General features: G+C 47.0%; 1 protein-coding gene across 1 annotated transcript in view; it reads left to right on the forward strand.

Annotated features, from left to right (window-relative positions):
- The window catches only part of PKD1L2 (polycystic kidney disease 1-like 2), a 73,777-nt gene extending 52,404 nt beyond the window's left edge, over positions 1-21,373 (forward strand). The window contains 13 exon segments of the mRNA XM_015405802.1: positions 15-203; positions 916-1,147; positions 2,453-2,549; positions 5,142-5,282; positions 6,879-7,064; positions 7,174-7,501; positions 8,178-8,311; positions 8,579-8,706; positions 17,221-17,381; positions 17,599-17,809; positions 19,252-19,353; positions 20,863-20,994; positions 21,221-21,373. Coding sequence (XP_015261288.1) covers positions 15-203; positions 916-1,147; positions 2,453-2,549; positions 5,142-5,282; positions 6,879-7,064; positions 7,174-7,501; positions 8,178-8,311; positions 8,579-8,706; positions 17,221-17,381; positions 17,599-17,809; positions 19,252-19,353; positions 20,863-20,994; positions 21,221-21,373 — 2,194 coding nt within the window.
- Positions 21,374-21,659: the final 286 nt, after the last annotated feature.

Genomic DNA, 21,659 nt, shown 5'->3' on the forward strand with positions numbered 1-21,659 from the left:
GAAAAGACCAAGAGTCCAACCCCAGAGAGAGGGATGGGTGAAAGGCTGAAACACCGAGACTACAACCGTTGCCTCTACGCACAGCTGCAGAACGTGGAGACAGAGCTGGAACTGCTGGGGGCTCACCGATTCCAGAAGCCGCAAAGTTACTCTCAGGCTGTACGCCAGGTTCAGCACATGAAGAACTTCCTGGAAAGCCAGCTGTACCCTGCAGCATCCATCAGCGAGAGGTAAGATAGTGGGCTCAAGGAATGCTAGCTGCAAGCCACACCTGTAGCTTCCAGACAAAATGAAGAGCTTCTCATCTTCTGCCCCAGATTTCAGAAGAATATCAGAAGGGTGCTTCTGAATCAAACTAGTGGTCCATCTAGTTCACTCTCATTTCACACAGTGGCCAACTGCAAAGGGCACTGAATGCTCTTCAGCTGTGGCCTCCTAGCACTGGTATCCAGAGGTTTGATGCCTCTGAATACAGAGGTCCCCATTAGTCACCGCGGCTAGTAGCCACTAAATCACTCTTATCCCCCGTTTAAAAGTCATCCATGCACATGATGGCACATTGGAACCTTTACCTTTTTTAACAGACACACACAAGGAATTATTCTCCCCTTGACCTGAAACCCCCCCCCTACTATTATCAGTATGCAAAAGGCTTCAGAAGTTTCTGTACTAGGTAGGATTGCCAATTCTGGGTTGGGAAGTACCTGGAGATTTTGGGGATGGAGCAGTGGAGGGTGGCAACAGATACCTTCTGGAGAGCAGTTGTAGTTCCAGGAGATCTTCAGGCCCCACCTGGAGGCTGGCAACCCTAGGAAGAGGCCACTATTAGGTCTGCATTTGATAATTCAGTACACATTGTTCTGGTCTCTTACACGTGTTTTACAAGGCAACTTCCCAACTTCCTTGGCTCACTAGGGGCTCTCCTACTCCCAGCCTTCCAGGAGAGGGTAAGAAGGAGGCAGCACCCAAAGGTCTGCCTTGGTGGTGCGTGTTCATTGGCTGGTTCCTGGTTGCTGCCACGAGCGGCGTGTCTGGATTCTTCACAATGCTTTACGGGCTCCATTATGGCAAGGAGAACTCCATCAAGTGGCTCATCTCCATGGCCATCTCCTTCTTTGAAAGCCTTTTCATCACACAACCACTGAAGGTAAACTCCCATCTCTCATGGTCATGGGTATTAGTTAGGTAGGACTTAGCTGCAAAAGCTTTAGTTCATTTCTTAAGACATAGTGACACTGTTGGATTGTCCATGTCTGAACACAACAGGGCAGTCTAAGCTGGGGGTTATCATTATTTCATAAATATGGAGTTGTATTCAGCTGCCTTTTTTGCTGTGTCTTGCCCAGTTCCCCTCCTCATGCCTTGTGGCCTTTGTCTGTGCAAAAAGGCCTAGCCTTTTTGGGTGGACAAAGGAGACCCCTCTACCTATTTTAACTAGCATAAAAGATAGTTGGACCCAAACAATTTTTTTCTTCCTTTGAAGAAGAGGCTTTAATGTATGTTGTCAGTCTTTGATGGGCTTCCCCCTCCCCTTTCAATTTGTTTGCTTGGCTGAGATCAAAAAGACTGACATTTGCATTTAATTTAAACAGGCCCTGACCTATAGGATATATCTATATCATAAACTAGTTTCAAATGTATTTGATTTTGACAAATTCCACTAATTAAATTATGACCTGGATGGCACAGGCTAGCCCAATCTTGCAAGATCTCAGAAGCTTAGCAAGGTCAGTTAGGGTTGCCAAGTGGAATCTCCTTACCGGCGGGGGAGTGTCGCTGGGCTCCGGGAGCTCTCTACTACGCGGCGTTGATCACGTTGGGGGCATGGCCCCGATCGTCGGAGGGAAAACCATAGAGTTCCCCCCGGGGCCCAATTACACAGCGGCGTAAATCGGGCCTCCAAAGCGGGGGTTTACCCGCCACCCGCCCCTACTTGGCAGCCCTAAGGTCAGTTCTGGTTAGTACTTGGATGGGAGACCACCAAGGAAGTCCAGGGTTGCTTATGCAGGGGCAGGCAATGGCAAATCACTTCTGTTTGTCTCTTGCCTTGAAAACACTAGGGGGTCACTATAAGTCAGCTGTGACTTGATAGCTAAAGTAAATAAATTCTTGGCATTGTGGTTACGGTTAGGGTATCATGACCCATACTACAGACTTCTCAACACCTTCATAAGAATACAACATCTGGAGTTCTTTGGGGTTGGGTTGAGGAACCAGGACAATTACATCAAGTTCAAAACAGTTTTTGAGATTTTAGCACTGTGCCAAGACAATAAAATAGTTGCCTGATGTTTGAGTTGTTCATGGACCTTGTCTTCATTTAGAAAGCAAAACAGAAAGCACTATTGTCTTTTCTGTCAGTGTAAACAGGGCAGCGAGATGTCAGCAGCCATTTTAGAACAAGTCTTATCAGTACAAATATGTCTCTCGATTTGCATCCAATGTTTTCCAGGTTTTAGGATTTGCTGCTTTCTTTGCTCTGGTTCTGAAAAAGGTGGAGCAGGAAGATGAGGAGAACACAGCCATTGAGGGACCACTGTCTGCCCCAGGTAGCCATTCAGCATCGATGGCCCTTGATGGGCGGGTCTCCCTTTCTCTGCTTTTGAAAAATAACACCCATTAAACAGAGAGATGTATTTATTTAATCTGAGGTTAGCTGGACCAGCAGCAGCTTGATTTGAGGAAGAGCAGTACAGAGGTCAGTGTTATGTTTTCTGAGGAACCTGACGCAGGACCAGAAGTTGTGTGGCCTACTTTTTAGGACTCTGCTTGTAAAAGGACCAGAAGTTGTGTGGCCTACTTTTTGTACATCTGTCCATAAACAAATATTTCACAGACACCAGACGTCTCCAGTGTTCTCTCTCTTTCATGCAAAAGAAACTACAAGCCCTGTAGGGCTGACCTCTAGACTCTCACCACCCCGGGAAAGAGCATAACATCCTCCAACTCTCTCCTGGAGTTTGTGTGCCAGACAGGTCCATTAGCGCTCTGGAACCTCCATTCTTCCCTTGTGAAATGGCCTTTCACCACAGGAGTTGTGTCAACAAAATTAGCCCTTGGCCAAGCCGAACTGGATGCCTGCCAAATGTATTTGTAATCTTGTTGAAGTGGAAGTTTGCCAGCCAGCTCTTCACTCCTCTGAGCCTTCATCCCCTTGTGCTAACGTCTATTTTTATCTCCCCTTTACGCCAAGCGTTTTCTCTCCTCCTGCCTCTTTCAACACCATGATGAGTCTTGAATCATTTATGTCCCTTGATCTCTGTAGCCTTTTCTATGTCTCAACTATTATTTGGGTTTTGCCTATCGTTCTTGGAGCTGGGTAAGTGGCTATTTTGCATGGCTGGATGGTCTCTTTGAGGGGGGCTGATGTTTTGTGTGCTGATTTTAAAAAGATGTAAATTCCAGCTTCCTTCTTCAGGAAGGACTCATGGCAGGTTTCTTGCAAATTTTAGAGATCGTTAACACAGTGATAGCAGATAAATATTTTAGCATCGAATTCTAAAGCCCTTTTAAATTTCCCTAGCTTAAAATACATTTGGCAACAAGCTTTATTGAAATCAGCCTTGAGGTTATGGGGGAAGGGGGAAGGAATAGGCCTTGTACTTCAAACTGATGGGCCAGGCCCAAGGCAGCCAGAATGACCCTGGATAGCCTGATCTCATCAGATCTCAGAAGCTATGCAGAGTTGGGCTTGGTCAGTACTTGGATGGGAGTCCAAGGTTGCTATGCAGAGGCAGGCAATGGCAAACCACCTCTGCTCATCTCTTGCCTTGAAAACCGTGGTCCCGGGGTGATCATGACCCTGTTGCAACTTGATGGCACGTTCTTCTTCAGGCCAAGCATCATTTTCTCTGGACCTGGTACAAATATGCCATGTGCCTGCACCCATTTCACCCATCTCATTCGTCAAGGGAGTTTTAATTTTTTTTTAATTCTAAAATAAAAACAACAACCCCATGTCATATTGATAGACTTGTAGCCCCTGTTGTAGGGATGCCAGCTTCCAGGTGGGACCTGGGGATCCCCCAGAATTACAGCTTATTTCCAAACTACAAAGATCAGTTACCCTGGAGAAAATGGATGCTTTGAAGTATGGACTCTATGGCATTGTACCCCACTGAGGCCCCTGTCCTCCCCAGGCTCCACCCCCAAATCTTCAGGAGTTTCCCAACCTGGATCTGGCAACCTTACCCTGTTGGGGGTCTCCTGATACCTTCTGGATTATGGCCTGGGACCCATATATCTCAAGGTCTATATGAGCCCTTATTCCAGTTTAGGTTCTCTCAACATGCCCCGTTAACCAAATTTCAGGATAAGCTGCATAAGCTAGAATTTGGGGGCAGGAGTCCCAACCTTGTTGACCCTGCTGGCACTTCTGGAATGTTCAGAGTGGATAGTGGGCACCACCCCAAAATGGTTGCTATGCAGGTTGGAACACAAAAAGTTGAGAAGTTCCAAGCCAACCACAGGAGGGAAGTTCCTTCCTCCTATAATCTTTCTGAAAGGCTACTCCCTGAAGGCACAAACCTTTCTGGGTTCTTCTGAAGAGCTTCCTGGTTCAAGGCAGTGAAGGAAGCCAGGATTGGCCCTTTACTTTGGGGAAGGAGGAAGTGGTTACGAGGGGTCACATTGGTGGGTGCCAGTGAGTCCTTTGGCATCATGATGTGGATTGGCATCAGCATCATGACTCTGTAGGGTTGGACAATACAAGGGACATCTAAATTGGGGGAAAAGGCTTAAATTATATTTTTTATGATTTTGTCTTCATAGACATGTAGATATAAAGCTTTCATAGTTATATTCTGTGTCCTTTCTATGAGAGTAATGTTAAAGTATTATTTTTATTAAATGGATACTCTTAAACTGATGTATGTTAGGGCCTCATCATGTCATTGTACAAGCTTGCTGTTGACTATACTCTCTGTGCTTCTGCATTCTCTCTCTCCCTCTCTCTGATTATACCCTGGTGAGGTCCTTTCCTTCCCCTAACTCCATCCTTCCCTGGCTCCACCTCTAAATCTCCAGGAATTTCCCAACCCAGAGTTGGCAAGCCCAGTCTGAGAACTCCAGGCCCCACCTGGAGGTTGCCAACCCTAATACCAGCCCATTAAAAGACTACCTTTTCCTGTTCTTGCCTGCAGGTGACTCAAACCCTCTCTTTGGAACCCGCAGAGACAGCGGAAGCAACATCTACCAGCCGCCCCCTGCTACCGATGTTGAGAAAATGAAGAGCAACCACATGAAGGAGCAGAAAGCATTTGCCCTGATTCGAGAAATATTGGGTATTTTTGTACATGTATTCTGAAGATGCTAGGGTGGCGTGGGGGGTAAGTTGGGGAGTTTTGAAACAAGGTGACTGGTGAGCCTGATATAGCCCACCACAAAGCAATGCAGGCTGGGAATAGATTTTGAAAATGTTTAGAACAGAACAAAGAATGAGACTAGGTTTAAACTGTACCACAGAGACATTTTAAGCCTTGTTCTCCCTGAGCTGGTAAACCTGTGCAGTACTGCTGTCAACAGCCAGTGGGAGCTCACATAACTGAGTGTTGCACCATTATTATTATTTTTTTAAGTATTCTGCCATTTTCAAAAAGTCCAGCTCATAGGAAACTGTCATGTTCCATTTTGTCTTTGAAGGCATATACAGCGTCTCCAGGTTGCAGTCTGGCAATTCTGCCTTGTGAACCACAGCCAAATCTTTATCAAGGCAGGAGCACCAGCCGGCTAGGATTTCATGAAATCCGTCTCTCCTCTTGTCTCAAAGCTGTTAGATTCGAGTCCAGGACCACCTTAGGGACCAACAAGAGTTTCAAGGTATCAGCTTTCGAGAGTCAGAGCTTTCTTCAACAGTTGAAGAGGGTCTCTGACGGAGGGAGCTCTGACTCTCGAGAGCTGATACCCCGGAAATCTGGTTCAACTCTAAGGGGCTCCTGGACTTGAATCTGACTGCGTTACTGCAGACCAGCACGGCTACCCACTGAGATTGTCTCGGAGCTGTAACAGGAGCCACACTCTAGCTCAGTGATGGCGAACCTTTTAGAGACCGAGTGCCCAAACTGCGACCCAAAACCCACTTATTTATCGCAAAGTGCCAACACGGCAATTTAACCTGAATACTGAGGTTTTACTGTAGAAAAAACAACTCATACATTAACTTAAGATGATCCAAACAAAGTAAGGAAAGCAATCCCAAATGCTTTCATTTACTTAAAATTGTTTGGCAGAGAATTCAACACTTTAATGATGGTCTGGGCCTGGCTGGGGTGATGGCACGCGTGCCCACAGAGAGGGCTCTGAGTGCCACATCTGGCACCCGTGCCATAGGTTCGCCACCACTGCTCTAGCTTCTTACAGATCCGTGTGAACTGGTGTAAGAGAGGGTCTGGGGCCAAGGGATCATCTTATTCGGGCAATATGATCCAGCATTCCAGTTGGTACCCGTGATGTAGTAGAAAATAGCAAGAGTACAGGAGCACCTTGAAGACTAACAAAAGCTCACGAAAGCTCATACCCTGCCACATAGTTTGTTAGTCTTTAAGGTGCTAATGGACTCTTGCTCTAGATTTCGAGAATGAGACTAGGTTTAAATTGTACTGTAGGTTTAAACCGTACTGTAGACATTTTAAGCCTTGTTCTCCCTGAGATGGTAAACCTGTGCAATACTGCTGTCAACAGCAAGTGGAAGCTCACGTAACCAAAGAAGTGAGCTGTGACTCACGAATGCCCATACCCTGCCACATATTTTGTTAGTCTTTAAGGTGCTACTGCTCTTTTCTGCTGCTAGAGACAGACTAGCATGGCTACCCATCTTGATCTATCCCCATAAGGCAGGCAAGCATCTGTTTTGAAACTGCTCTTTCCCCCCCATTTTCCAGCCTATTTGGGTTTCTTGTGGATGTTGTTGTTGGTTGCCTACGGCCAGCGTGATCCTAACTCCTATTACCTGAACAAGCATATCGAGAGTAGCTTCACTGATGGATTCCAAGATATCTTCAGCTATCAGGAGTTCTTCAAGTGGGCCAGGACAACTTTAGTCAGCAATTTATATGGCCCGTATCAAGGTACAAAACCTTCTGCAAGAATCAAATTGACTTTGAAAGCATCGCAAAGGGTTTCGTAGAATGTGCATTTTCTGACTCTTCTTTTCCCACCTTCTAAAATCCCCACCAGGCTTCATCACAGATGGCAACTCCAAGCTGGTGGGCAGTGCCCGGATTCGTCAAGTGAGAGTAAAGGGCAACACCTGCCCCATAGATCCTCAGCTCCAGCAGACAGTTCGAGAATGCCATGCCTCTTATTCTTTCGACGCAGAAGACACGTCAGACTATGGGGAACGCTGGAATGTCTCTTCTGCAGCTAATTCTTCAGAGCTGAATTCTGCATGGCAATATCAGAGCCAAACCAAACTGAGAGGGCACCCCATCTGGGGCAAAATGGCAGTCTACAGAGGTGGAGGATATGTGGTTCACCTGGGGACAGAGTCCCATAACGCTTCCAGGTGCCCCGTCTGTGATGCTTTTACAGCTGTTTTCTGTGATGATAATCACATTTTCATTGCTATGGGGCTTTTGGGGTATTGGAAGTGCTTCACATGCATTATAATATACATAACAGTCCTGGCAAGCTTTGGAGACACATGAAACAGCCAGCTTGCAAGTATTGATCGGACACTGCCTAGGAATCCCATGGGCACCTCCTGGAGTTCTGTTGTGGAACCAAAATGCAATATGAATGCAATGGTGGGAAAACCCATGAGGGACAAACGGCGACACCCAAACCCATCTGAGAAGCAACTGGGCTCCCTTTCCCAATCAGCTGAGGGAGGAGGAGAAATCATAGGATGTAGGCAAGCTTGGGTGTGCGATATCTATATTTTGTAGCTTCCTAGCATTTTAATGGAGGCAAGGTGGCACGGTACAGCCCAATCTTGTCAGATTTCAGAAACTAAGCAGGGTCAGCCCTGGTTAGCACTTGGATGGGAGTCCACCAAGGAAGACTGCAGAGGAAGGCAATGGCAAAACCACCTCTGCTTCTCACTTGCCTTGAAAGCCTCTTCCTTGGGTTGCCATCAGTCAACTGTGACTTGATAGCACTTTTTACACACACACACCATTTTTAACACCACAGTGTTTTGTATAGCTGAAGGCTCTCTCATTTGTCATGTTCTTCGGCAGAATTCTCCAGTATCTCTTCGACAACATCTGGCTGGACACCTTTACAAGGGCCGTGTTTGTCGAGTTCACCGTCTACAACGCCAACGTGAACCTGTTCTGCATCGTAAGCCTCATGTTTGAAACCAATGCATTAGGTGAGTGCTCTGATATTACAGACATTAAAGGCCAAACTAAACAACATGATTTAAAAAGAGGACTGCTTTTCCCGTAGCCAAATGGCAGCTGCAGGGAATGTTTTTCTCCCAGTGCTGCCAGGCCTGGCTCAGAGTGGGACCATGGCCCTGGGGGAGGACGAGCCTCTGCTTCTTTTAAAGTGCAAGACCCACATAGCCTTGCTTTGAATGCAGGGTGTACCAGGTTAGCATGCAGAGCAGAATGCTAAACGTGCTTTGATTCCACAGGGGCCTTCTTCACACGTGCTGAGCTGCAGAGTATCCGGCTTTATCCATACACGGATGGCCTGCATATCTTTGTGGTAGCAGCAGAAGTGATTTATTTCCTCTTTGTCATCTACTACATGGTGGAACAGGTAGGACCCTGCAGGAAGTTTCCCCTTCATAAGAACATAAGAGAAGCCAATGTTGGATCAGGCCAATGGCCCATCCAGTCCAACACTCTGTCACACAGTGGCCAAAAATACCAGGTGCGATCAAGAGGTCCAGCAGTGGGGCCAGGACACTAGGAGCCCTCCCACTGTTGCCCCCCCAAGCACCAAGAATACAGTGCATCACTTGCCATCACTTCATCACGCTTAAAGCCCAACTCTTGTGAATCCTATGGACACATAAGTCTACCTTATACTGAATAAGAGCATTGGTCCATCAAGGTCTGTATTGTTTACTCAGATCAGCAGTGGCTGTCCAGGGTCTCCGGCACAAGTTTTTCCCATCACCTACTACCTGGTTTTTTACCTGGAGATGTCAGGGATTGAATCTGTAGACTTCTGCATGCCAAGCAGATGCTCTACCACTGAGCCACAGATTCTGTGCTACTTGCCAAGATTCCAGAAGGGAGCGTATTGGTCATTGCTGCTGCTGTAATGTGTTCATCTATATTTACATACTCTGCCTTTCAGCCAAAGCGCTTGAGAAAATCTACAATACAAAGCAGTAGCTAAGCGGCACCATACACAAGGGGGGGGGGAGAATGGTGTGAGAAGCAGCAAATAAACAAATCTTAGCTAGAAGCTCTTTTGTACTGTTATCTGGTGAAGTTATATAATGGGACTGCAGTGATCGTTTTGGGGAGGGGGGAGGCCAAATGGCTGGAGGTCCCAGCAGAGCAAATGCAGAGGCCCTTGCTGGAAGCCCTTTGGAAGATTTGGCTTGGGAAGAGCCTGGTGACCTCCTACGTGATGGAGACTGAAATGCCAGGAATGCATTGCCCCCCCCAACCAGTAGGAGGAAATGCCAGGCTTACACAGAAAAGGAGGAATACAGCCTATCTGGCAAAAGTAGCTAACAAAGGCATGAGAATCATCACTTTGCATCAAGCAACACGTTAAGTTTTACCAAACTGATTTCTATGGGGCAATTCACGTCTCGTGGCCACCAGATGCGTTTCTAGTGGATGTGTATTAGGCAGGGGTCGTTTCGTAGAAAAAGAGCTAGGGGAACTCATTAGCATAACTCATTAGCATATGCCACACACCCTGACATCATAAGGCCCGGCGGTGGACCTGCAAGGCCGGTGGGAGTGCGAGGAAGCCCCGCCAAGGCCCTCCCTGGCCCCAGGCAGGCAGGGGTGGGGAGAGGCGGGGATGAAGCAACTTACCCTCCCTCTTCTCCTGCCTCCTCCTAGTTGAATGAGTGCCAGAAGCGGGGCCGCCGGAAGCAGGGGGCGGGGCTTCGTCGTGTGCCCCCCCACCTCAGCCGGGGGAACTGCGATCCCCCCCGAAATGACCTCTGGTATTAGGAGTCCTCTGCTGGGAACTCAATTTCCAGATGTGCCCAAGCCTGATTTGATGCATACTGATGGGGCTACACACATGTTTCCCCAGTGGCCTGAATCAGGGGTGAACTGGAATGATAAACTGGCCCAGGAGCAAGCCAGACTGAGTAGCCCCCGTGGCACTACAGGCCTGTCAAGGCTTGCTCTAGCCCTGCTTGCATGTGCGGAGAAGACTCCTCAGAAGGGGAGTTTTCCATGGTTTCCGCTGTGTCCAAGGTTGTGTACACTGCAGGACCTCCTGGGGAAGGCTTCATGCTGCTTCTTCAGCAGCAGGCTCCTGTTCAACATCACTTAGATCCAGCAGACTAGGACACCCCTGAATGGACCGGTCCACCTCCTGCATCTCCAGAGTCTCCCTGAGGATCCCAGGAACGGAGAAGACAGAGGGTCAGAGTCAAAGCCTGAACAAGCAGAAGACGAGTGCCTATTTGGCAGCTTAAGGTCTCCCACGCTGTAGCCTTTGCAGGATCACAGACCTAGCTAGGGCTGCCAACTCCATGCTGGGGAATTCCCAGAGACCTGGGGGTTCATAATCCTAGACCTAGCCCTGCCTACAGAGAAGGATGGGACTCTCCGTTCCCTAAATAATTCTCCTGTTGAGTCCCAACCTTTGCTGGTTCACCATCTCCTTTTTGCCAGCTTCCGCTTTAGCCTAGACAGCCGCTGATTGCTAAGCTCCAGCTTTCCAGAACCTGCCTGCCTCTCCCTTGCGGAGATCTCTAGTCTCCCGCTTCAACTGACCCTTGCATCCTGCACTGCTCATTTCTTGCCTAACTGCTTGCCTGTCATCCTTGAAACTTTCTGCCACCTTGCCAAAATATGGTATAGCCAGAGCCATGGGGCCATTTGGCTCAGATCTAGCCAGTGGGCTGTACCCATTGGCTGCTGTGCTAGAGGAGGAGGCGGCAGACAGAGTGTTGGCACCCATTATTGGTGCCTAGGGTTGCCAGCTCTGGGTGGAGAAATACCTGGTGATTTGGAGGTAGAGCCTGAGGAGGGCGGGGTTTGGGGAGGGGAGGGACTTGAGCATGGTACAATGCCACAGCGTCCACCCTCCAAAGCAGCCATTTTCTCCAGGAGAACTCATCTCTGTTGCCTGGGGATCGGTTGCAGGGGTCATTTCCTGCGGGAGCGCACAGGAGCGGAGCACCGGCAGTAAAGAGCCCAGGGGGCGGGCACATGCAACAAGCCCCACCCTCTGCTCCCAGCAGCCCTCAGTCAGAGCAGGAAGCAGCCAGGTAAGTTGCAGAGCCGCCCCCCAGTCCAAAACAGTCCAGTGGCACCTTTAAGACTAAGTTTTATTCAGGTACAAGCTCTCCTTCCTCTGTGAGGACAGATCTGCATGTCCCCCCTCCCCAATAGCTAGCAATCCGAAACAGTCCAGTGGAGCCTGAGCAGTGGGTGTTGCCTTCTGACACATTTCCAGTGATGTCAGGGGTGTGTGGCATATGCAAATGAGTTATGCTAATGAGCTCCTGCACCTCTTTTTCTACGAAATGACCCCTGATCAGTTGTATTAGCAGGAGATTTCCAGGCCCCACCTGGAGGCTGGCAACCCTATGAGTGGTGGTGCTGGCTATATCTGAGCCAAATGATCCTTGCAGTGCTGGCAGAGCAGCTGGGGCTTGGCTCAGTTTACTCCTGGCTGTCAGCAGCCCTCCAGTGCACTGGCCCACTGGGAACTTTCCCTAGACAAACAGCAGCTCCTCGGGACCGGGACCGTGTTGGATCAGGCAAATGACATGGAGAGGAAGGCTGAAGTTCTTTCTCTCTGCATTCTACAGTGCCAATCTCAGTTGGGCCTCTGTTTGCCTGGGAACTGAGGTCCTGGAGCACAACTGATAGAAACACATCTTGTGCCCACATGAACTTTATAACATGTGAATTGACCCCAAATTTAGCTTCTTCCAACTCTTGGAGCTACGGTAGCTCAAGTGGTTAAGACGCTGAACTGCAGGCTGTGGAAGGTCAGTAGTTCAGCAGTTCGAGACCCGGGTGCCGCATGATCGAGTGAGCTCCCATCTCTAGTTCCAGCTCCTGCCAACCTAGCAGATCGAAAGCAAGAAATTGCAAGTAGATAAATAGCTACCACTTCGGTGGGAAGGTAACAGCGTTCCGTGCCCCTTGGTGTTTAGTCATGCCGGCCACATGACCACGGAAACGTCTTCAGACAGCGCTGGGTCTTCGGCGTGGAAACGGAGACGAGCACCGCAACCCTAGAGTCAGATTTGACTGGCTTGCGAGCAAGGGAACCTTTACTTTAACTCTTGGTACTAAATTAGAAAGGCTCCTCGAACAAGAAGCGTAAGCTTTTGGGATAAAGTGATTCTCTGGATTCCAAAAAGCAATTCTCTGTATAACAACAAATAACCATTTTCTCTAAGAGGGAGGCCCAGACAGCACCTTGAAAGGTCATAGGCTATATTACCTTAATTTTTTGCACAAAAAATTGAGATGGCTCAGGCAGGTAAACTAAACCAACCAAGCAAGAGCCAATACCTCCAAAGAAAGTTTAGAAAACTAGTAAGGGGGCAAAAGAGAAAAACATCAGTAATTATATAGACAAAAGTACATGTGTTTATTTCAAAAACAGTTAAAAACCTTGTAGGGGCCCAAGTAAAGCCTCATAATGGAATCAAAGTGACAAATGCACAAAAGGAACCATATATGTATGACCTGTAACAGTCATATTGATGTTACATTGGCCCTGATAAGGGTGATTGTACTTGTAGTCTTAGGACGTAAACTGGAAAGTTACATACTGGCAAAATTACTTTCTCCAATATATGTAACTAACACTGACATAAGGCCAGATACATTTGTGGCCTCACATGTCTTTTTGTGTCATTCAATTCCAGATTGAAACATTTCTGTTTTGATCCTATATCAATTGTTTACTGCCTTACAAGTGTAACGGGGGCTTTGTTGTATGTTGTATTTTGTACGGTTTGACCTCTGATGCAGGCTCTTTTGGGCCGAAACACATCAGGTCATATATGGTTCCTTTTGTGCATTTGCCACTTTGATTACATCATGAGGCTTTACTAGTTTTTAACTGTTTTTGAAATAAACACATATACTTTTGTCTATAATTATTAATATTGTTAACTTTTGGGCCCTTACTAGTTTTCTAAACTTCTTTTGGAGGTTCAGGCAGATAAAGCCATCAATAGCTTGGTGGAAAGTGCCACCCAGTCACAGCTGACATGGCGGTTTCATGGGGTTTTCAAGGCAAGAGACACTTCAGAGGTGGTTGGCCACTGCCTGCCTCGGTGTCATGACCCTGGTATTCCTTGGAGGTCTCCCATCCAAATACTAGCCAGGGCTGACCCTGCTTAGCTTCCGAGATCTGATCAGATTTGCCTAGCCTGGAGTTCTTATGTTCTTACAATATACTATTGAGTTTGTGCTGATCAGCCGAAAACATCCTGTTGACTGTTTCGCCTGCCTCTCTCATTCACACAGAAAAAGGTTCAAGAAAAGACCATTCTGGCAGTTGCTCCTTGACTTCTGAGAAACATTGGCTGCGGTCACACGGGCAGGAAAATGCGGGGGGGGGGAAGCGTGGTTGTTTGCCCCGGGGCAAAATAATGCGCGGTTGCGCAAGCAGACATCCCGCGGAGGTCCCGTGGAGGTCCCGTGGTAGGGGGGAGGTGCCGATCACACCACAATCCTGCAGCGCGGCAAAGAAGCGGCGCGCCACAGCAAACAGGTGGGTTTTTTTTCTGTACACTGACGTGTGCGCATGCCCCGTTGGGTGCTTGTGCACATCCCGAGGACACTTGGGGAAAAAAACCTTTTTGCGAGGGGACATGGGCAGGTGCCGGATGCCATGAGTTTCCACCGGAAACGTGATCACGCGCCCGCCCTTGCCCTGCGGTTTCTGGAAACTAGTACCTCTGAGGTACTAGTTTTTTACCGTGCATCTTTGGAGTGAAGCCTCGGGTGAGCCATGGGAGCTCTACACTTCCCAGATGTGGCGGTGAGATCGCAGCCGGAAAATCTTCCTATCTTCCGTCTCTCTAGCGTGCCATGTGACCGCAGCCATTTATAAGTTTATTTAAAAGAGTTCTGCTCCACCTCTCAGCTGTAGGTTTCTGAAGTAGCCTCCAAAAATAAAACCCTCATAAAACCACAGTTCGATAAATAATTCACAAAACAATAAAAACATTAGCCCCCAGAAAAAGCAAGCCAGTGTAACAGCATAAAAATCAATATACCAGCATGGAGGCTGGCTGTCCATGGCCAGACATACCTATAGCAAATTCTGAACTTCAGGCCTCCCCCCCAAACTACTGCACAAGCCATTTTATCTGGGCTGAATCCTGATTCCCAAAATGAAACTTAAGGGAACGGAACGAGTATATAGCACTTCTACTCAGATATTAACTGACTATATTCATGTTAAATTGCTACCCACACTGAGATCTAGGAGTGGAATGGGCTAGAAAAGTAAATCAATCATTCCTTGTCCTACATCTCTTCTGTTGCCTTTAATAACAACATTTGGCATTCATTAATCTCCTAAATACTCAAAGCATTTCATAATTCTTAGTAAGCCGTACAGCAACAGTTAAAAACAGGCTAGTAATAGACTCTCAGTGTTCCAAACAGGGGTCAGAGCTGAGCATTTTTCCTTTATGACACATTTATATACCTGCTGTCAAAACATTCAAAGCTCTTTTTGATTTAAAACATGAAGGCAAATCAATAAACAGCTGAAATTGCCACAGGTCAGAGTGGTCTCTTTAGGAGCTGACAGCACGAACTCCTTGGTGTGGTCTGCTTCTCTTATTTATTTATGTTAGGCTGTGGTCACACGGCAAGTGTACCGCGATTTGTTCCCGCTGTAGATTTGATCGGGGATGTTTTAAAGCGGATTCAGATGATCACACATCCCTTACCCAACCGCTTGCATTGTGCGACGACAATGCTCCAGGCACCGTCCAGACAGCCATGCTGCCCAAGTGGTGGCGCGACACAATTAAAATTTTTAAAATTAAAAATGGTGAAAGCCAGAAGAAGAAAAAACTACCAGAAGAAGGAAATTCAGACGACCTAATTGCAATAATTTCGAGAGATGACTGTCCAAATTGGCAAAATCGCAGATACCCGGAAAGTACTTGATTTCCCAGGTGTCAGAAAACTCACCAGGGAACCGGGAGGATCGCGCGAGTGAGCCCACTTCGGTACGGGAGACAGATGTGGGCGTCTGATCATCAATTTTAAATGCTAGAGGGAACAGCGATGAAACCCGATCAAAATGACCATGTGACCACTTCATTTATACCCCCCCTTCCTTCCCCAAAGAGACCAAAAGTGGCTGACATCATTCTCCTCTCCTCCATGTTAATGAGTACCTGCTACAAAAGAGCCCTGCACGGTATGTTAAGCTGCGAGTGTGCGATGATAGGCCCAAGGTCACCCAGCAAGCATCCATGGCAGAGTGGGAATTTGACTCTGGGTCTCCCAGACCCTGGCCTGACACTCTAACTGCTAGTCTACACTGGCTCACTTGTGATCAGTAGCCAATCAGAGAAGTCATAACTAAGCTGAGGACTGAACTTGGGTCACTGCCTTCCAGCTCATTGCTTATTTATTAGACTCAGCTGAGTTGCAAGGGAGCTATGATAGGATTCCTGAAGAAGAACAAAAATGCCCCTGCTGTCCGGATCAAGTAGGCTCCCTAGCTCATATTGCTTTAGTATGTCCCCAAAACAGTACTGCACAAAATAAATATATTACTCCTTGGATAAAACAGCTAACAACACTTTCTGAGAAGTGGACCCTGTGCTGTCTGCTATGAAGCAGACTGGCGAACTGCATGAGAAATAGGGCAGTTTTTCCTCTTTATAGTGTCAAGAGGGAACTGACTTTCATTCTCACTTTTTTGAGGGGGGTTGTGAGAAACTGTGGAAGAATAGCGAATGGCTCAGAGGTTAAGGTGCTGAGCTGCAGACCAGAAGGTCTGTAGTTTGGCAGTTCGAGATCCTAGTGCCGTGTGGCAGAGTGAGCTCCCGTCTCTGGCCCCAACTCCTGCCAATCTAGGAGTTCGAAAGCAAGAACTTGCAAGTAGATAAATAGGTACCGCATTGGTGGGAAGGTAACAGCGTTCTGTGCGCCTCGGTGTCTAGTTATGTCGGCTACATGATCACGGAAATGTCTTCGGACAGTGTCTTTGGCTTGGAAACAGAGATGAGCACTGCCCCCTAGGGTCGGATTCGACTGGCTTTTGAGCAAGGGAAACCTTTTCATTTACCTTTATTAAATCTAGGGAAAGGAAGGCGTATTCATTTTATTTAGTGCATTTTTTATCCCACCCACCCTCCAAGGAGCTCAGGGTGGTGTGTGCGTGGTTCTTCCTTCTTGCATTTTATCATCACAACAACACTGTGAGGTAGGTCAGGCTAAGACAGATTGAGTGGCCCAGAGTCATCTAGTAAGTTTTATGTCAAAAAGGGCTTTAAACCTGATTCTCTCCTGTCTTAGTCCAGCACACTAACCACCGCACCAGCTCTCTTATGCTCTTAGCACCTATGTTACTACATGGACACATGAGGAATGCATGAACTTGCCTTATACTGAGGTCAGCACATGGGTGCATCGAGGTCAGTCACCACTGTTGTGACAGGTCTTTCACATCACCTAACAGATCCTTTTGACTGTTGATCCCTGGGATTGAACCGGGGACCTTCTGCATGCAAACTAAGTGCTCTGCCACTGAGCCATCGCAGCCAGCTCTCGGTGCATGCACATGGCTCAGAGTGCTATCTGGTGTTTATGGGGTCATTGAAGTCAATGAGCTTAGACGAGTACAATTGTGCTTCAGATGGCACTTTTGTCAAGGAATTTTCCCCATACTGCTTCATCTCCATGCTCAGTTTCTACGTACCAAGCTGTTGTGAAGGGCAGGGGAACCCCCCCCCCCAGCTTGGTGCCCCAAGGTTTGCCCCAGCATCTACCTGAACTATTATCGGATTTTGGGACTACCTCCACATAATCATTGAACAAGATGCAGTGCTCTGATCTTGCTTTGTTCCCCTCTCACTTCTATACTTTGGTGTGCTTGGCACTGAACATGGTGTGTCTGCAGGGAAAGCTCATGCGTGCTCTGAAATGGAACTACTTCCGCAGCAAGTGGAACCTGCTGGAACTGGCCATCATCTCCATCAGCTGGAGTGCTCTGTTGGTGTTTGCACGACGGACCATCCTGGGTTTATGGGACATCAACTACTACCAGGAACATAAGGATGAGTAAGTGGGTGACCTTCCTTGCAGTTTCCAAAACTTGTTTTTGTTTTTTTTTTAAAAAAGGGCATCTTTCATGACAGTTAACATTTGCCTATGTTTCATTTATATAAAAGCAAAAATAAGTAAGCAATGGTTGGGTTTTCCTTCCAAGAGAAGTAATGAACCCGCTGTTGTCTTCTGGGAGAAATGCTGACGGACTGGTGGTTGCCCATCCTCTCAGGTTTGCGAGTTTCAATCAGACGGCGACCATTGATGCCATTCTGGGCTACCTGATAGCCTTCTTGGTGCTTCTCTCTACCGTGAAGCTCTGGCACCTCCTGAGGCTGAACCCCAAACTGAACATGATTACCTCCACCCTACGGAGGGCCTGGGGGGACATCTCGGGATTTATGACTGTGATCATCATCATGTTCCTCGCCTACTCCATAGCCGTGAGTGGCCTTCTGGCCTTTATAATTTTATTCGCCATTTGTGTGGAGTGTTTGCATTTCCTGCAGCTCTGTCTATAAAGAGTGGCAAAGCTATTATGGATGGTCTGTCCACATTTTTTTTTTGGTGAAAGCAGAAGGGTATGATTAAAATTTGTTTTGAGAAAAAAGACATTTGAAAGAAGCTAAGAGTAACATTAAGTATACTTTTTAAGTAACGATTTAAAAGTATGCTGCTTTACAGAAGTGTACAAGTGTGTGTGGGGGCTCACGGGGGGGGATTTCCATTGGGGAAGGACAAATTTCACAGTCAAGTCAGCATTTGATTCACTGATATGTATGTCAGGCAAACTGCTAAACCAAAAGGAAGCCAGGCTCAGCCCATTGTTTGGGGACCAGCTATGAGTTTTGGCTGTGTATTATGTGTATTTGTAGTTACTCTGAACCACCCTTGTGATCCCTGAAGCAGCTAACATCTCTCTCTCCTTTCTAAGACACATTAGAGTGACTAAACAGAGGCTATTGTGATTTCCATTGGGGAAGGACAAATTTCACAGCCAAGTCAGCATTTGATTCACTGATCATGTATGTCAGGCAAACTGCTAAACCAGAAGGAAGCCAGGCTCAGCCCATTGTCTGGGGACCAGCTATGAGTTCTGGCTGTGTATTATGTGTATTTGTAGTTACTCTGAACCACCCTTGTGATCCCTGAAGCAGCTAAGATCTCTCTCTCCTTTCTAAGACACATTAGAGTGACTAAACAGAGGCTATTGTGACCTGTCTGTTGAGCAGAAAAGAATCTGAAAAATATATAAATTACAGGAAAACTCTATGCATGTGTCATGTGCCTTCAAGTCGCTTCTGACTTATGGCGACCCTATGAGAATTAACGACCTCCAAAGCAGTGTTCCCTCTAAGCTGAGTTAGTGTGAGCTAGCTCAGAGTTTTTTAGCCTCTGCCTCACACATTTTTGTCTTAGCTCAGGAAGGAGGGCTCCAGAACAAACTAATTTATGCAGTAGCCAAATCGCTCGCTCACAACTTTAATGTCGGTAGCTCACAAAGTAGAATTTTTGTTCACAAGACTCCACAGCTTAGAGGGAACATTGCTCCAAAGTGTCCTATCCTTAACAGTCTGGCTCAGGTCTTGCAAACTTGAGGGCCCTGGCTTCCTTGATTGACTCAATCCATCTCACGTTGGGTCTTCCTCTTCTCTGCTGCCTTCAGCTTTTCCCAGAATCATTGTATTTTCCAGTGACTGTTGTCTTCTCATAATGTGATCAAAGTACAATAGCCTCTGTTTAGTGATTTTAGCTTCTAGGGAGAGTTCAGGCTTGATTTGATCTAGAATCCCCTGATTTGACTTTTTGGCAGCCCACAGTATACCTTCCTGAATTGATCTGTGTGACTCTGTGTGTCTTTCCCCCCCTTTGTTTGTGTGTTCAGACAAACCTGATCTATGGCTGGAAGCTGAATTCTTACAAAACCCTCTTTGATTCAGCAGAGACCATGGTCAGCCTTCAGCTAGGAATTTTCAACTATGAAGAGGTAAAAATACCATACTCTGCAGGGGGTTTCCCTTACACCTGGATTAAAACAAAGCCAGAACAGTTCCCATTCCAGTCAGAATGTTCCAAATGGAGTCCAGTGTAGCTCCGAGACGGACAAGTTACAACACCTGGCAATGGAGCACACCTTTGAATCTCTGACACTCTCAAGAAGGTGCAAGCATGCCTTCAACGTGAGCAAAATGGCTCCCATCTAGGTTTTTATACAGCTTGGTGGCTGAAGCAGAGCCGAGTAGACTTAGATGTCTGGGGGGCTACTCCAAGCCACTGATAGTTGTGTTACACCCTGAGTGAGAGCTGAGGGATGTAGTTTTGGCCCCAGCCAGAAACCTGACTTTTGCAATCTGCTAGCAATAAGCAGTTTGGGAGCATATTGCTGTTTTGGGGAGATTGGTACTTTTTCAAGACTAGTATGGCCTGTCTGCATGCGAGCCATCTCCTTCCTGCTCCTTCTGCATTACAAATTTCTACGAAATGACCCCTGGTTGTGTCACACCCTGGGTGGGAGCTGAGGGATGTAGTTTTGGCCCCAGCCAGAAACCTGACTTTTGCAATCTGCTAGCAATAAGCAGTTTGGGAGCATATTGCTGTTTTGGGGAGATTGGTACTTTTTCAAGACTAGTATGGCCTGTCTGCATGCGAGCCATCTCCTTCCTGCTCCTTCTGCATTACAAAATAGGCTAGAAGCATGGTGGGGGGGGGTGGAAAAATGGGGGGAAGGTACCCCCCCATTTCCCTGTGCCTTGGTTCCAGTTTATATCACCTTTCTTTGGAGCTGTTTTTTGTAGCTAACTTACCTATTGAGGGATCTAATCAGTCCTCCCCATGGCATGAGTAGTCTGGTTCCATAATGGCATTTTACATCCTGTAATGTGATATCCTGAGAGCTAGCGGGATGTAGTGTTTAAAGGGTAAGGCTGGGAGGCCCAAGTTCGTACCCCCACTTTGCCGCAAAAGCTCACTGGCTGACCTTAACCCAGTCACACACTCAGCCAGGTCTACCGCACAGGGTTGCTGTGAGAACAAACTGGAAGATTGTTGTAAGCCACTTAGGGTCCCCACTGGGAAGAAAACGGGGTATAAATGAATAAATAATCATACTGCAGCTTACTGTGGGGCTGACTGCAACCAGGGAAGTCCCTGAATGACACCTTGCTATGGCTGTAAACTTATTTACTCCATTTTTCTCCCACCTGTCAACCTTGCCCCGGAATTTTGTGAATGACTTTAAGGAAACCACTATTCTCTCAACCTCACATTTGCACCATGGCGATAACAACATGGCCTTCTTTACAGGGCTACTGGCACTCTTCATAGGAGTATTAGTGAAATATTAAATGCAATGTAATGGACCTATAAGGAAGCAATTTACTTAGTGTTGAATCCGAGTGCATGCAGGCCACAAAGGTGCATCCACTTGCAGTTGTCAAATATCTTCAGCAATGTTCTCTCTCCCCAAGAGTATAACACAATGCTCTGTATGTTTCAGGTCCTGGATTACAACCCCATTCTGGGTTCATTCTTAATTGGCTCGTGCATCATTTTCATGACTTTTGTGGTGCTGAATCTGTTTATTTCGGTGATTCTTGTAGCTTTCAGCGAGGAACAGAAGCATTACCAGGTTTGTCTGTACAAGTGTTAAGTGTACCACAGACTCCCAAACTCTACTCGTGTATTAGGAGACTCCACTGAAAGTACAGTGCAATCTTATGAACACTCTCCTGCGAGTAAGCCCATTAGTGCATGCAGGCCACAAAGGTGCATCCAACAACTACTTGCAGTTGTCAAATATCTTCAGCAATCTTCTCTCCCCCCAAGAGTATAACACAATGCTCTGTATGTTTCAGGTCCTGGATTACAACCCCATTCTGGGTTCATTCTTAATTGGCTCCTGCATCATTTTCATGACTTTTGTGGTGCTGAATCTGTTTATTTCGGTGATTCTTGTAGCTTTCAGCGAGGAACAGAAGCATTACCAGGTTTGTCTGTACAAGTGTTAAGTGTACCACAGACTCCCAAACTCTACTCGTGTATTAGGAGACTCCACTGAAAGTACAGTGCAATCTTATGAACACTCTCCTGCGAGTAAGCCCATTGAATAGACCTGAGTAGGGATCTAACTAGGCTTCCTTGGGATTGCTGTTTAAGGCACTGCATGCTCTCAGCTTATTCTCCTTTCAACTAAAAGCTGCAGTCACACACTTACCTGGGAGCAGGCCCCAGCTCCCATCAAGTTTGCAACTCTCATCCACTTGGTCTCCTGCAGCTCATTTTTTACTTACCCCA

This window comes from Gekko japonicus, unplaced genomic scaffold (assembly GCF_001447785.1).
Source record: "Gekko japonicus isolate JY-2015 unplaced genomic scaffold, Gekko_japonicus_V1.1 scaffold144, whole genome shotgun sequence".
Taxonomy (NCBI): domain Eukaryota; kingdom Metazoa; phylum Chordata; class Lepidosauria; order Squamata; family Gekkonidae; genus Gekko; species Gekko japonicus.